Consider the following 17,240-nt stretch of genomic DNA (forward strand, 5'->3'; position numbering starts at 1 on the left):
ATGTGACGTATACTTGCCAACATTTAATTGTCAATGTGACGTATACTTACTAACAATTCATTGTTTATGTGACGTAATCTGACTAACGATTCATTGTCTATGTGACGTATCCCTACCAATCACTGAGCACCACTACCCCGCCAGAGAAAATATTGTTAAAAATCTCCACCTCACACTATTAGTTTGAAGATTATCTATTGATGTATCTGTAAAAGTCAGCCTATTGTAACATTTTATATTGAACAAACAACGGTGATACTGACTTGTAAAGAAGGTCTCGGAGGATTTATCTATAAAAGTAGCACGAGGATAAGGGATATTTTGAAGGCCTTCCATCTTTCGTGTTCAGAAGACAAATGTTTCTAAGATTGTTTAAAGAAATATTTTAGTTTCAAGCAGCTTCGTATAGGAAAATATAAATGCTTATACTACTTTGTTTATACGTTTAGAAACGGTATTTACATCATCTGAGTGAAATTATATACACCTTTTTAGAATAATTGGATAAAAAACTTATGTACATTAGGTATCGGTTACAACTTAGCAATTATAAGTACAACAAGGGACCAACAAGATGGCCGCTGTATAACTTCCAGTGACTTCCTATTACGGATAGAGCTTCCCTTGACCCAATCCCTAGTGGCTTAGCGGTAAGTCTGAAGTCTTGTAAGGCTAAACATCGAATTTCTATACCCGCAATGGGCAGAATACAGATAGCCCATTGTTTATATTTGCGTTTAACAACAAACAAACAAATAAAAACCCTTAATCTCAAATCTCCAGTGACGTAAGTGTTGTTTTTAAGCACAAAGCTACACAATGGGCTACCTGTGCTCTGCCCACTGCGGTTATCGAAAACCGATGTTTAGCGTTCTAAGCCCTCAGGCTTCCCGCTGAGCCACCGGGAGGGGGGGTGAACGATGTTAGATACCTCCCTCATATTGATTGGTTTGTTTGTAATTAAGCACAAAGCTACACAATGGGCTATCTGTGCTCTGCCCACCACGGGTATCAAAGCCCGGATTCTAGCGTTGTAAGTCCGCAGACATACCGCTGTGCCACTGAGGGGCCTTATTGATTGGACTACACTAATTACTTCCCCCACTTGAATCATTACTGGTACCCTTCAACGCCCTGACCTCATCTGACCTTTTGTTAACGCTGAGCGTTCGATCCTTTTCGATTTTCTTCTCTGACAATATAATGAACTGATTGGGCTTCCAGTTCGAATTGTTTATTTTCAATTCAGATGCTAAGTTTCTACATGGGTAAAACCAAGCTTTTTCACATTCTAGAACTTCGATAGTAACTTTTTCTTTGACCCTTGGCCCCGAGTTCATGTATAAATCCGTTTCGTGTGATTAGTACTTTTGGCGGGTCCTTACATTCTGCTCTGGTTCATATCAGTCTGAAATCTAAGTTACCCATTACAGTTCGTGAAATGCTGGGGGAATGAACCCCTATAGAAAGTGTTTGAAAAGGGCAATTTGGTCTGCAAGTCATTTTATACTATCTTATCTTTTCAAAAAATCGGTAGATGGCGTTGCTTTGATTATTCATGATAGAAATAGAAAATAAGAGTAGACGCGTTTCAAAGTCTGTGTTACATTTAACTCTCTCTCTCCCTCTCGTGCATTAAAATTGCCCCGGCCAGCTGTAATCAAGGAAATAGCACATTTCTGTTAAAGCGATAGATAAAAAAAGATCAAAGTAGGGATTGTTTTTGCTAGCCACGTGACCAGATTTCCTAAGCTAAAGAAAGCAATAGATCCGAGGTAGAACTAGATTACAAACCTGCATCAGTTCTAGTTTCTTGTAACAAAAAACAGGCTATTGAACTGTCGAGGGAGAACAAAGACAGTCAACCATAAACCTAGGACTTGAATTTTTTATTCTACATTTTATGTATCACGTGATAAACAACCACGTCAGTAACCTTTAGGTTTCAGGTATAACCATCCTTAATATTGTTCTACTGGCTCATAACACTAAAAACTGGGTTTTCGATACACGTAGTGTGTACAGCACAGATACCTATCGTGTTGCTTTGTACTTAACTACAAACAAACAAACTGACCTTAAGGAAAGCGGTTAATCAGGGGATTTGACCGTCATTCTTATATCACACTTACAGCAGCATCACGTTTCGAAATTTCGGATTCTTCTATCCTCAGCCCGACAGGCTAACCATTAGGTCAGGCGCAGCCCGCATGAACATAGATATAGGGAAAATTTCTAGAGAATATCTTAGTTAGTAATTAATCGTTTATCATAAGCGACTGAATGAAGCCGATAAAACAAGTACTCCGTTATTTAGTTAGTTTTTTTTTTAGACACGACACACCTAGTCGTCAGAAAGAAATGCATTCGAATATTACAAAAAAGAAAACTTGAAAAACGTGCAACTAATGATTATCTATCATTGAAGTCTTGACTCTTTATCGGTACAGGAGTGCCATCTGGTGTCAAAATTTTATTACTGAAGTTCTGGCTCTTTATCGTTATAGAAGTGCCATCTGGTGTCAACGTTTAGTTGCAAATAAAGTGTTTATATGTGTATACATATATATATACCGAAATTTACTTGTAACTACCAGCTGTCACCAGGTGGCTCTTGTTCAATTAAATGGATTTGAAGTTTGATGAATCTCTTATTGGAATGTTTAAAGTTATGGAGTTCTAATACAATTTAGTGAAGCAAAATAACAAAATTGCCTGTTAAACCGGTAATCAAGATACAGTAAACCTTTGATGGTTATGTTTTATAAACTATGAAAATCGGGAATAAAAAGGACAAAACAAACCGTAACATCAAGTTTAAAATTATAGTGTAGGGAACCATATAACGCATCTTGGGTTTCGAGGTATCTGAAAATGTAGGGCGTACAAAACGGTAGGGATACAAGATTCAACCTCAATTCTGGCAATAAAGTTAGAAATAAAAACAACCATTACTCTTTACGAAAGTATTAGGCCCGGCATGGCCAAGGTGGTTAAGGCGCTCGACTCGCATTCTGAGGGTCGCGGGTTCGAATCCCCGTCACACCAAACGTGCTCGCCCTTTCAGTTGTGGGGGCGTTATAAAGTGATGGTCAATCCCACAATTCGTTGGTAAAAAAGAACCCCCCAAGAGTTGGGGGTGGGTGGTGATGGCTAGTTGCTTTCCCACTAGCCTTACACTGCTAAATTAGTGACGGCTAGCGCAGATAGGTCTCGTGTAGCTTTGCGCGAAATTACAAAAAAACAAACGAAAGTATTCTTTTTAATCTGGAGAGTAATAAAGAAAAGTACAGTACTGCTATAAATATAAACCAACATAAAAATCCTATCTGCTGGAAAGGCAGAACTATTTTTAGTTCTGCCACAAAGCTTTTGTAAGTTCGGGGATTTCAGAACATACTTGAAAGTAGGTGACGCTAGTGAGTATTTAAAGGTTTAATACCGAACATACTTAAAAGCAGGTGGCGCTAGTGAGCACTTAAAGTTTAATACAGAACATACTTAAAAGTAGGTGGCGCTAGTGAGCACTTAAAGGTTTAATACATGACATATTAGAGAGTAGGTGGCGCTAGTGAGCACTAAAAGGTTTAATACAAAACATATTTGAAAGTAGGTGGCGCTAGTGAGCACATAAAGTTTAATACAGAACATATTCGAAAGTAGGTGGCGCTAATGAGCACTTAAAGGTTAAATACAGAACATACTAGAAAGTAGGTGGCGTTAGTGATCATCTACAGGTTTAGTAGACATGTAATGAAATTGTTTAGAACAATAAAGCAGAAGAGTTCAATAAATATTCAACTTTCATCGGCCATATTGTCTTAACAGCCTCAGTTGTTTTGTTGATCACTCAGCCAGAGAAAAGAGTGGGATTGAGGCCCTGACTCCCACGGGTCCCAGGCTTCTGGATGTTTTACGTATGCAAATGAATCTAATACATGTGTGTGATGACGCACTTATAAACGCACGGTCTTCGTTTATGTTTTGATACTTCGTTTCTCACGATCTGACCTTAATAACTATTTTTCTTGAAATGTCTGACTTGTTAGAGAACACAACTTTTTTGACAAGGATAACCAGGAAGCCAGAGTTTTGTTTTCCTGCATGTATTACCGAGCGCATCGCTTGCACGTGCGTAGGAAGTAGGTCATGTATATTGATTCAGGTACAAGTTTGGGGGGTGTAGTAAGTAAAATTCCATACAGGTTGCTTAATTCTGTTCGTTACAGTGATTCTCCAGCGGTTTTTATCATTGTTGTGTTGCCATGGGAAACAGTGTTCGGGCGAAATACCGCTAATATAAGGAAGGCCATGGATATGGATTAACTTTGTTTTAGGTGATCGTACCTTTCACGGAGTTACGCAGCAGCCTTGTTATTACTTTATTACCTACGGCGACCTCGTGCGACCAACGAAGCGAGTTATATGTGTATCGTGAAGTGCTCGAAGGAAAATGAACATACTCGCAAACTGAACCACGAGGCCTGATAATAACTGATCCTTCCCATAATCCTCTGAGTATGTTATTATTTTTCCACGGCTGAGAAGTTACGAGAATTATTTTACTAACCGGACTATTATCTAATACAGTGACAGGGATAAGAAAGCACGCCTTGGTGGCGTAAGGAACCGAATTAATCGGTAAACAAATCACGTGTCAATGTGTTATTGTGTAATCCAGCATACACTGATGAAGTTATTGTGCTTTAACACGATCGCTAGTAAAATCACGTGACATTGAGATGTGTGATAAAACAGTGGCTCCAGTTGACTAACTCAGTGTTTGGTTTCTCACAACGAGACAGTGAATCCAATGGACTAACTCAGTGTTTGGTTTCACACAACGAGAGAGTGAATCCCGTGGACTAACTCAGTGTTCGGTTTCACACAACGAGACAGTGGCTCCAGTTGACTAACTTAGTGTTTGGTTTCACACAACGAGAGAGTGAATCCCGTGAACAAACTCAGTGTTCGGTTTCACACAACGAGACAGTGAATCCCGTAGACTAACTCGGTGTTCGGTTTCACACAACGAGAGAGTGAATCCCGTGAACAAAATCGATATTCGGTTTCTCACAAGGAGAGAGTGAATCTCATAGACTAACTCGGTATTCGGTTTTTTACAACGAGAGAGTGAATCCCGGGGACTAACTCAGTCTTTGGTTTCTCACAGCGAGAGAGTAAATCCCGTAGACTAACTCGGTATTCGGTTTCTCACAACGAAAGAATGAATCCCGTGGACTAACTCAGTGTTCGGTTTCACACAACGAGAGAGTGAATCCCGTGGACTAACTCGGTGTTCGGTTTCACACAACGAGAGAGTGAATCCCGTGGACTAACTCAGTGTTCGGTTTCACACAACGAGAGAGTGAATCCCGTGGACTAACTCAGTATTCGGTTTCCAACAGCTATAGTTGTTTTTGCTTTAGAAACTTAACTTCGCTGTTTGAACTCGGTGATTGTCTAAAACTAAAAGTCATTTGAACCGAGGTTGGTGATACACATGGTCTCATTTTGTTTGAACGTTTTGACTTTTTTTCCCGTCAATATTTGGATTTTTTGGGGAGTGACAAAATATGCGTTTGCTTCTTAATGAAGTGAAACTATTTTACTCTGTTGAAAAGTAAATAATACAAAGGATACAGAAGAACAGTAAACGGAGTTTCCTGGAGTTAACTGTACCGAATATCCTCATCGGGTTATATATATATATATATTGGTTAAGAAGGAATTTCGCTTGCTAAAGACTGAAGCTGTATTTTTATCACTTGGGTGTTGCGTTATCAGGTCAGTCAAAGAGGTGACTAGAGATTAAGCCAGATCAAGCAACTAAACAATTCAAACATCAGAGCTACAGAACATGGCGGATATTATCCGGTATCAAAGTCATCCGTCTCGTGAATCGGCTCCCTCACTTTTTTACAACTATCGTCACCGTAGGGACCGACGTCACTCTCCACCCATCATTCAACCTTCACGGCTTTGTCCCCTACATCCCTCTAAGAGGAGTTACAGTTGTGAAATGGTCCTCGACGGACGAACGGACAGGTCCTTTAAACACCGCGTAAGTGTCTTAGGTTATCTGAAAGATCAGACTTTGGAATATTTTTAATCCTAAACTTACTGATATGTTTTAATCCCGCTTACTACCATTGAGGGGGAGCGGGGGGAGGGTCCACACATTGCACATTTATAAGGAATTTTTTTTCTATTACAATAATCTGGTAAAGAAGTGACCGAATATTTGGAAGAAATGATTAGGGGGATTAACTGAACTATTGATGGTGTTTTTACTCACAGTTAGGGGGCGCTCGACTCGCAATCTGTGGGTCGCGGGTTCGAATTCCCGTCCCACCAAACATGCTCAGCATTTCAGTTGTGGGGGCGTTATAACGTGACGGTAAATCCCACTATTCGTTGGTAAAAGATTAGCCCAAGAGTTGGCAGTGGGTGGTGATGACTAGCTGCTTTCCCTCTAGTCTTTCACTGCTAAATTAGGGGCGGCTAGCGCAGATAGTGTAGATAGCTCTCGTGTAGCTCAGCGCGAAATTCAAGACACTAACTAACACTGCTAATAGGCAAAAACCAAGAAACATCACCTGACAACATTATTAAAATATACAAAACATATATACGTCCCATAACAGAATACGTCAGCCCTGCGTGGATAAACATAGCTCCCATACGTATAAATAAGCTACAAACTATACAAAACACACTTATCACCACAGCATATAAAGTCCCCCGCAGTACCTCATCAAAATTCATGCACAGACGTGCAAACATACAAACAATAGCCGATAGACTCTTGCACAATACTATAAATTACTTTGCAAAAAATTGGCAAAAGAATGACCTATTCTGCGAACTTGATCTCTACTACATACATAATGGAAGTAGGCCTAAGCACCTCTCACCTGTAAACATATACCTTAGAAATAAAGATGTAATAACGCCACCTATTACTAGACTTTAAAACCCTACACTAGTTAGAACCTAAGAACAATACATTTAATAGGGTATTGTTACGTCTCCGTTTGTTAATTGATTTTTCCGTAACTTCGTTCCAACGAAACGTTAACGACACAAGTCTTTACTTAATAAAACTGGTTTATTCTTTCCGAATATAACTCTGCGATACACTTAATCTCAATACTCGCGCTAAAACAACACTGTAACGAACGAACGTTAACTTCAACAGTACCCTCTGACTGCAGTTCAATTACTCACTGTCTATACACACATTACGTTGACACCCTCTCTTATATACCCGACCACCCTATATCCAGTAAATACTAGAGCATTCGCCAAAGTACATGATAGTTCTAGAAACGTTGCGTCACAGTAGTCATGTGACTCGCTGACGCAACAGTATTTTATGTAAAATGTATTCGATTAGTCTCTAACTAGTGAAATGTGTTGTGTGCATTATGGAACTGACTTAGAGATATAGTGCAAAACACAGAATGTAACTGTTGATATCTACATGGACATTGTCCTGAAAGGGGTCGGAGCAAGTGCGGTTTACTCCGATCCTCGTGTTGTATCAACACCATCATTCATCGGTAGTAAATCACAGTCCGGAAAGGAGCTAGTCAACCTCACCCACTCCCAACTGTTGAGCTACTCTTTATCAACGAAAAGTGGGATTGACCATCACGTCATTAACGCTTCACGGCTGAAAGGGTGGATATGTTCAGTGGCAGGATTCAAACCCGCGACCCACAGATTGCACGCCAAACACCCTAGGGTCCTGTAACCCGACACCCTTTTGTTTATTTACATTGAAAAAAAAAACAACTCGAGGTGAAAACTTTTACAGATTCATGCTAATAATTATGGTATTCAGATGTGCTGCATAACCCTTGAAATCTTACGTCAAATCTGATTTCAGAATCTTTTTTCGTGACCATCTTGGCTTATAAGATTAAAATAACGTTCTAATCTCGTGAAGCGAGAACAACAATAATATTAACCAACGGTATGAAGGTGCCTATGGAGACGAAGATACTGTTTTTAAATAGTCAATAACACTATTGGTTAATATCATTGTTGTTCTCGCTTCACGAGATTAGAACATTATTTTAGGCATGTGTTCTCTAATGTGTCAAATTATGGTAATTTTTCTTGATTTATATTTTAAAAGATTTTTCTAGAAGCATGAACAAGCAGTTTAACCATTTAATTTGAAGGTTCCACACCCACATGGCTCAGCGATAAATCTGAGGTCTTATAACGCTAATTTAAAATAGAAAGTTTAAAGCGCCATCTGTGAGACTTGTATTTATTTAACTTCCCGAAATCTGTCCTTCGTTGTTTTTCTTTTCTATTATTCTTTATAAGTTGCCCCCCCCCCCAGTGGCACAGCGGTATGTCTGCGGACTTACAAGGCTAGAGACCGGGGTTCGATACCCGTGGTGGGCAGAGCACAGATAGCCGTTGTGTATCTTTGTGCATAATTAAAAAAACAAACAAACCTTATAAGTTAAGATTTCCTGAAGGTTTTATATAAGGGAGTGTGGTCTAAATTTAGGATCAAAACGAATTTGTTTTGGCCAAAGTTCTATAATTAGAACTTACAAATTACAAAACATTTGTTATCGCACTATTTGTATTCGTTATATTTGTTACATTTATTACACAATACCAGTACAAGTAGAGCGTTTCAGTTTATTGAACGAGATTTAAAGCTTGGACAATACTGAGTTTTTGTGTGTACATACTCCTACAGATTCAGTTCGTATTGAGTTTATATTCTACAGATTAAAAAACGTTTTTTTACGGCAAACAATTATACTTCCTAACGACAGAGTAAAGCATTCCCTCGGAAAACTCTCATTTGTTTTGTTTACATTGGTGTAAAGTATTTTTAATATAACTGTTCTGCTCTAATTCCCCCCATCCTCCCTCAGGGTACAGAAACAAGACGCGACAAATCACAAAAAACTAGCATTTTGACTTGTACCCCTGGTTTTGTATTCACTCGTACTTCCTTGTTGTTGTTTTTTTTAAACAAAAAGTAATGTTTTACATGTTGTATATTAATTTAAGGGACTATTATTAGCTCGTGTTCTCACTTTCCCAAGATATTCCGCCATGTAACAGTCCATCCAGGTGTAAAAATTTTTGTTTGTTTGTTGAATTTCGCGCAAAGCTACTCGAGGGCTCTTTGCGTTAGCCGTCCTTAATTTTGAAGTGATAGACTAGAGGGAAGGCAATTAATCAACAACACCCACCGTCGACTCTTGGGCTACTGTTTGCCAACGAAGAATGAGAATGGTCGTTACAGTATAACGCCCCCCCCCTTCCCCTTCCGTGCTGAAAGGAGCTACCATGTTTGGCGAGGATTTTCGATCTCGCGACTGGGGTATGTTTAAATGTTTTAATAAAACCACGTGCCAATTATAGATGCTATAAGTATGGTTGATTGAGTGTTAGCAAATGTGATTGATAAGTTGATTGTTGAAACTGTTTCATCTTTAATTTTAGATAGATAGAGAGACTAACAGACAGAAAGATAGGTTAACAGACAGATAGAGAGATAAGTAAACATAAACAGATATATAGATACAGACAAATAAATAGATAGACAAATAGAATAACAGACAAAGACAGATAAATAGACAAAGATATGGAAACAGTCAGAAAGATAAGCAGATAAGAGGCTTAACATAGTTTATCTATATCGACACAGTCATTGTGACGTCATGTTGAATGTGATGTTTTGTATTTTTTTCTAATGCTTATCATTTAATTAAGAATTTTGGGATTTTTTTTTAGTTTAAGGTTATCGGGGCGGATTATGGGTATTAAAATAAGACAGTCCTAAATTATATATTCGCACTAACTTATGGCGCTTTGTCATGGCTAAGTGATAATTTATAGAGCTTATAACGTTAAAAATCGGGGTTCAATACCCACTATGGTTTACAAACTCGCCAGTAGAAGAAAGTCGAAAAAAAAAGGTGTTGTGTAATCTATATTATATCACCTGAGTTCTTTTCCTTCTGATTTCACAATCGGTTTCACTGTAAAGATTTAAAACACGTGTATACAGCGACACCTGGTGGCCACTTGAATTTTTCGACCGGTTCTGTACAGTGAAGACGGAAAACTCGTACGTGGGCTGTTAGAAGGCCGTCAGGTGGTAATGGTTGCGTGATAAAAGTTATTATCCGTTTGACCTTCATCCAGATGATCACCTGATTCTTGACCCTACACGTGTGTGAGACGCTCAGAGTTGAAGCCGTAAAGTTTGCGAGAAAAGTAAAGAACCCGTTTGTTTGTTCTGAATTTCGCGGCTAGCGCAGATTGCCCTCGTGTAGCTTTGCACGAAATAAGAAAAAAACAAAACAAAAACAGACTTGCACATTTTGGGAAATTAATAAGTGTTTTAATTAATTATAAGTTAATTATCTGTATGTTCTGGAGTACTCAAAATCTCCGACCCAATTCAACACGTGGGTTTAGAAAGGATGCAGTTGCTAAATTCATCTTCTGTTTTTTTGTTTGTGTGTGTCGTTGCAGCATGGACCGGAAGCTAACATCCAGAACGGGGAGAGAGATACAGAACAGAAGCCCAAGTTTATTCCAGTCACAAGACTGGAAGATGAAGAGGTCATCAGAACTGTCGAGTTCCATCCCAGCGGAAGCTTTTATGCAAGTGGGGGTAATGCGAATACCTTACGAATCTGTGCATACCCAAAACTGCAATGAACTGAGGTTTGTGTTTCATTAAAACATTACTGTCCACACCCAAGACTGCATGAACTGAGGTTTGTGTTTCATTAAAACATTACTGTCCACACCCAAGACTGTATGAACTGAGGTTTGTGTTTCATTAAAACATTACTGTCCACACCCAAGACAACATGAACTGAGGTTTGTGTTTCATTAAAACATGACTGTCCACACCCACGACTGTATGAACTGAGCTTTGTTTCATTATAAATAATATAATTGTTAATTTCTTGTTGTTGTGTTTTTTTTTAAGAAAAAATATAAATATTTATTTTCATTTCTTAAAGTTTGAAAGACTTATATGCGGGCACGCACGAAACGTTGGTTTGGAAACCGTTTGTGATTGAACAAAATCCAGATCGAGTATTAACCTCTATATTTTCCACATCCAGTGAAAACTACGAGACTCACGAGCCGACAGTATTGTTGAAGAGGATGAAGCATCACGAGGGGTCTATCTACTGTCTGGCCTGGAATGGAACCGGCGATCTTCTCGCAACAGGCTCCAACGATAAGTCAATCAAGTTGACAAGATTCAACCAAGAACTTTGCAATGTAGAGGGTAAATAAATTATTACGTGTAACGAGCTTTAGTGTAGAGACGACGTTTCTTACAAAGGCCCTCGTTGGTAGTTTGAAATGATCACACTGTGAGTTTCGTTTAGTTTTATGTAAAAACTGAATTGTTGAGGAAGCGGTTTCTGTTTACTTTGTTAATGAGATATTTTACGAATTTAAGAATTGGAGGTAAGAGCTGTTACGTTTCCACTGAATCCCATAAGTTAAAAAATTAAGTGTCTTCATAGAATCCCTCTTTTCGATCAGTTCTAGTATATTTCCACTGAATCCCATAAGTTAAAACATTAAGTGTTTTCACAGAATCCCTCTTTTCTATCAGTTCTAGTATGTTTCCGCTGAATCCCATAAGTTAAAAATTAAGTGTCTTCATAGAATCCCACTTTTCGATCAGTTCTAGTATATTTCCACTGAATCCCACAAGTTAAAAAATTAAGTGTCTTCATGGAATCCCTCTTTTCGATCAGTTCTAGTATATTTCCACTGAATCCCACAAGTTAAAAAATTAAGTGTCTTCATAGAATCCCTCTTTTCGATCAGTTCTAGTATATTTCCACTGAATCCCACTAGTTAAAAAATTAAGTGTCTTCAGAGAATCCCTCTTTTCGGTCAGTTCTAGTATATTTCCGCTGAATCCCATAAGCTAAAACATTAAGTGTTTTCACAGAATCCCTCTTTTCTATGTGTTTTAGCGTGTTTCCGCTGAATCCCTTAATTAAAGACTCAAGTTTGTTTCCAGGGAATCCTTCTTTATTATGGGTTCTAATTCGTTTCTTTAGGGCCTGGCATGGCCTGATGATTAGGGCGCTCGACTCGCAGTCTATAGGACGCGGGATCTAAACCCATTATCGAACCTGCTCGCCATTTCAGCCGTGAGATCGTTATAATGTTACGGTCAATTCCATTGTTCAAGTAGAGTAGCCCAAGAGTTGGCGGTGGGTGTGCCTTCCCTCTAATCTATTAATACACAATTAGGGACGGCTAACGCAGATGCCGCTTAGTAGCTTTGTCCGAAATTCAACAAACAAACAACCAAACGTTACCATAGAACCCCTTAAGTATGTTTACTTATAAACCCTCTTTGCTGCTACGATTTTATAACCTTTAAACGGGGGACTTCTATGGAACTTCTTTACTAAAGAGTTCTAATAAATATAGTTCTATCAGTGCCTCTATCGCACTTCCGTAGAATTCCTGTTTATAGAAGCTTTAGACTCTTTGGATTATATACTCGAAACGTGTTTTATTTTTATTTAAAACTCAAATGTCCTTCACAGATGAAAATCCTTCAGTGTTTTGAAAAATGTTTAATTTCACGACATAAAATCAATTTATTCATTAAAGTGAAAATTCAGCTGTTTGATAAAAATTAAATAAACATACAGTTAACAATTAATTTTGACAAATTAAATAGACATGCAGTTAAGAATTAATTTTAACAAATTAAATAGACATACAGTTAACAATTAACTTTGACAAATTGAATAAACATACAGTTAATAATTAATTTTAACAAATTAAATAGACATACAGTTAACAATTAACTTTGACAAATTAAATAAACATACAGTTAACAATTAATTTTGACAAATTAAATAGACATGCAGTTAAGAATTAATTTTAACAAATTAAATAGACATACAGTTAACAATTAACTTTGACAAATTAAATAGACATGCAGTTAAGAATTAATTTTAACAAATTAAATAGACATACAGTTAACAATTAACTTTGACAAATTAAATAGACATGCAGTTAAGAATTAATTTTAACAAATTAAATAGACATACAGTTAACAATTAACTTTGACAAATTAAATAGGCATACAGTTAACAATTAACTTTGACAAATTAAATAGACATACAGTTAACAATTAATTTTGACAAGCGATTATGATCTAATCTCGAAAGAATTGTTTTTTGCAATTAAACACAAAACTACACGATGGGCTATCCGTGCTCTTCCCACATGTTTAGCACTACAAGCCTCCGCTGAGAAACATTTCTTTGTGTTTAGGTAAATTTGAAAGCTAATTCTCGAAGCTTCGATGCAATGAGGCATTAGTTGGCGAAAATTCGGTCTTTGTATTTCGGTTTTTTTGTTGTTGTTTTTTTTATGGACCAAAGCTACAGTAAAAGGTGGTATAATTCTAAACTTCCTTCTACAAGAAAGACCAGATTTGGAGTATTTAAAATCAATAAAAGTCAGTAAAATGCATATCTTCCTCCTAGGTGGAGTGTCAGATTTAAAGTTTTAAGAAATGTCCACCTTCATGTAAAAAAAGATGATTATATAAACCCAAAAAATATCAAATTTGAAGTATTATGTGTTATAGTTTTATTACTGATTTACAAGTGGTGTTATGGTTGTATTATTGACTCACAGGTGGCGTTATGAAGCTGGCCGTGCACAAAGGAACTGTACGAGACTTGTGTTTCATGGAAGACTTGAGTAACCGGTCCAGCCTGCTAATCAGTGGCGGCTCCGTGGACAATAAAATCTTCATAACCGACTGTGAAACAGGAACGACATTCCAGACCTTTACTGGACATTGCGGTCAGTTTCTACGTTAGACTAAAGCCACAGGCACAAGCTTACTGAAGTGATTAAACAATTACGAATTATTCTACGACCCCCATTCTACAATACTTGACGCCTCCTATGTAACGGATACTAATCCCCCGAAACGCTTAAAACTGCAAGGGATAATTTCAAAAAAAAGTAACCCATAATGCCTCAGAAGAACAACACGTTTCTCAGTCTTGCGCCTGTGACTTTAAAGACCACTTTTTTTTACCGTGTTATTGATGAAAATATTGCTAGCAATCCATTTCAATTTCTGGACTAACTAAGTAAATTGGGCTAGTTTAAGGTTCGATTTTGTTTAATTGTTGAAACATGAATTCAGGAGACTTCGTGAAAGTATAGTCTACAATATGTGTGATGCTAACAAAAATAATTTCTCTGTCACATGCAGTATTAGAAACAATTATGGAAAAGCACTTACAGGTGTTACAAGCAATGTGTAATTGTAACTAAATGGTTAATCTATCATTATTATAAAGAGTGAATAAGCTGATCAGTTGTACAATGCACTAGTGTGTACTTGAAACTACGATTATATAATGTTGTTTCCAGATGATGTAGATCAATCCCCACATTTCGGCCAAGTTGCTTGATTGCCATTTAATAATCTCATTTTCCATATAAATCATAATAATATTATTCCTGTGGGATGTTTGGGAAGATCAACCCATATTTGCGAGCGAATGGGCCCCTTTTTTTTCCCTTCAGGTATCATTTTCCCATGTTCATCATATGCTTGTGATGACTGCTTTGCTGGAAAGTGAATTTCAAACTGGTCCTGCTTGTGAGGTAAAGACATGATGGAGAAGATCATGATTATACCTGGCAGCAGTCAGGGTGCCATCAATTGTACAAAGATTTCCAACAACATTAGCTGTGATGCAGCCCAAGCTTGTATTGGTCCCCCAATATGCTTCACTATAGATGTTGTACGTTTACCATGATGCTCTCTGCCATAGAATAGTTTAATGTTGCTAAACAATTTATATTGGGTAAATTTGGATTCATTTGTAAATGGTACCTTCTTTCACCTTTGCTGATCCTATTGTTTCCATACTGAAATATGAAATTTTGCCACAATTTGTCACATGGAGTAGCCTTCACCAGCCATCACTTTAATTTTTATACGTTTATTATGTGGATTTCTGTCCTGAGAGTCACGAATGCATTATCATACTACAACTGGGAACGGTTTCACTGCCTATGCTTTTTATAGCCATTGTGACCACGTGGCACTGTCTGATTGGTTGGATGACAGCCATTAATAGTGCAAACAATCAACACGTGACTGTACTCTGGTGCAGTTGATTTTCATGCCGTAGAAGTGGAGTAATCACTCAATATTTTCATTTTGCTACCCTTTTCCAAGATTGTTTGTAATATTATATGTAGTGATAGCAAAATTATGGTTTACTTTTTATGAAATTGTACTTATAGTAATAAATATACAACGAGAAATGTCATAATGGAATCTTTGAATTTCTGAAGTTATTTTTCTGCGGAGTTTTGTACAATAAAGACACAAAGTAGTTTCTGTATATTGTAAAAACACTTCCATTACCTTGTAGTAATTTTATTAATCCATTTTGTAAATAAATAAATAACTAAACAAATATCAAATCACAGGTACAATTCTTTGTCTTTACACGTGGGGCGGCGCCATGTTTGTCAGCGGATCGCACGACAGAACGATTCGTCTATGGGACCTACGATCCAGAGGCTGCGTTGACGTCATATCCGCTCCATCAGCTTCCGGTACTGGACCAGGTGAGAAAGCTTTACAAACTGCGATAATATATATATATATAAGCAAATTAACTCATTGCAAAAACTTTTTCCTGTGGTTATTTTCCACTGTTTTCACTTGTATTTGCAGTGAGTTGTACTTAAATAAAGCAAAACGAAAACCTGATTTGACGAGAATCATCAAATCGCTCCAGTGTATTCTTGTTTCGAGTTTGTTTGTTTTCCGTCGGACACATTTACTCCTGTTTTTCATATTATCACAACAAGTAACTTACAATGTTTCTTAATTATCAAATAGCTTTTATTAAAAAAAACAACAACATTAAAATTAAAACTAAACTGGTATAGTGAAGTTATATCATACTTATACGTTCTGAAAGAAACCGTTTTGGACAAGTTCAAGTTTGTAAAGTCATAATCTAATACTTAATTATACTTATCATAAGACATTATTATTATTAGACCTATTATATTTTTAAGACCATATTATTTATTCAGTCCCTTAGGGTTGAAATACTGTTATAAATTATTATTACTATCATGATAGCTTTCTTCTTTTGAGTTTGCTACTATGGTAACAGGATAACACAAAAGATGTGTTATTGCGTAAATTGTATGAAGACATATGTTTCATATTTAGGTGATTTATTTTTTTAACTGTAACTTCTTTTCTTTTGGCATGTCTGCGGACTTACAGCGCTAGAATCCGGGTTTCGATACCCGTGGGGGGCAGAGCACAGATAGCCCATTGTGTAGCTTTGTGCTTAACTTAAAAAACAAACAAACCAAAACAATCTTTTGGTGTGTAAAATCGTCTGACAATTAAGAAATTAAAAAAAGACCATTATGGTGAGTATTATCGCTTTCCACCTTTCGAAAGCGCCTGGGTTATAGAGTTTCGTATCTTTGTATTAAAGTGATTTCATGAACCTACGTTTTTCCTAACATCATGATTGGCAAGATAAAGAATGTTTACGTATTTCGTACAGTTAAAAAGAAAAAAAAACTTTAACACAAAAAGAACGTTTTTTTTGTTTGTTTTTGTTTTACAGGGAGCTCAGTATGTGCAGTTTGTGTTGACCCCTCAGGTCGCCTGCTTGTCTCCGGCCACCAAAACTCCACGTGTATGCTATATGACCTCACTAGTAGGAAGATTATCCAGTGTTTCGAACCTCATACTGCCGAAATCAGGACCGTTCGCTTCTCGCCCAAAGCTTATTATTTGCTTACTGGATCGTTTGATCAGAGGGTAGTTTTATCTGATATGCAAGGTAAGTCAAATTTGGGAAGCATTTTCTGAACTTGACAAATAGGTGAGACTGGAAACCAAAACCAAACGTAACTAGTAACTGATCAGAGACTGGTAACCAAACCCAAACTTGACTAATAGGTGATCACAGACTGGTAACCAAAACCAAATCTGACTAATAGGTGATCACAGACTGGTAACCAAAACCAAACTTGACTAATAACTGATCAGAGACTGGAAACCAAAACCAAACGTGACTAGTAACTGATCAGAGACTGGTAACCAAACCCAAACTTGACTAGTAACTGATCAGAGACTGGTAACCAAACCCAAACTTGACTAG

At 37.3% G+C, this 17,240-nt stretch overlaps 1 protein-coding gene across 4 annotated transcripts in view; it reads left to right on the forward strand.

Moving 5' to 3' along the window:
* LOC106464105 (WD repeat-containing protein 47-like) overlaps positions 1 to 16,963 on the forward strand; it is a 31,754-nt gene extending 14,791 nt beyond the window's left edge. For 2 of the 4 annotated variants that reach the window (XM_022391777.1, XM_022391775.1), the window contains exons 2-6: positions 10,528 to 10,722; positions 11,133 to 11,302; positions 13,702 to 13,872; positions 15,529 to 15,669; positions 16,701 to 16,963. In XM_022391777.1, coding sequence (XP_022247485.1) covers positions 10,529 to 10,722; positions 11,133 to 11,302; positions 13,702 to 13,872; positions 15,529 to 15,669; positions 16,701 to 16,948 — 924 coding nt within the window. In that variant the 5' untranslated portion in view covers position 10,528 and the 3' untranslated portion in view covers positions 16,949 to 16,963. Of the gene's footprint in view, positions 1 to 4,689; positions 6,065 to 10,527; positions 10,723 to 10,751; positions 10,776 to 11,132; positions 11,303 to 13,701; positions 13,873 to 15,528; positions 15,670 to 16,700 lie in introns of those variants that run through there. The other 2 variants (XM_022391776.1, XM_022391778.1) reach the window with 2 other exon arrangements.
* Positions 16,964 to 17,240: the final 277 nt, after the last annotated feature.

The sequence above is a fragment of the Limulus polyphemus genome, unplaced genomic scaffold (assembly GCF_000517525.1).
Source record: "Limulus polyphemus unplaced genomic scaffold, Limulus_polyphemus-2.1.2 Scaffold1562, whole genome shotgun sequence".
Lineage (NCBI taxonomy): Eukaryota > Metazoa > Arthropoda > Merostomata > Xiphosura > Limulidae > Limulus > Limulus polyphemus.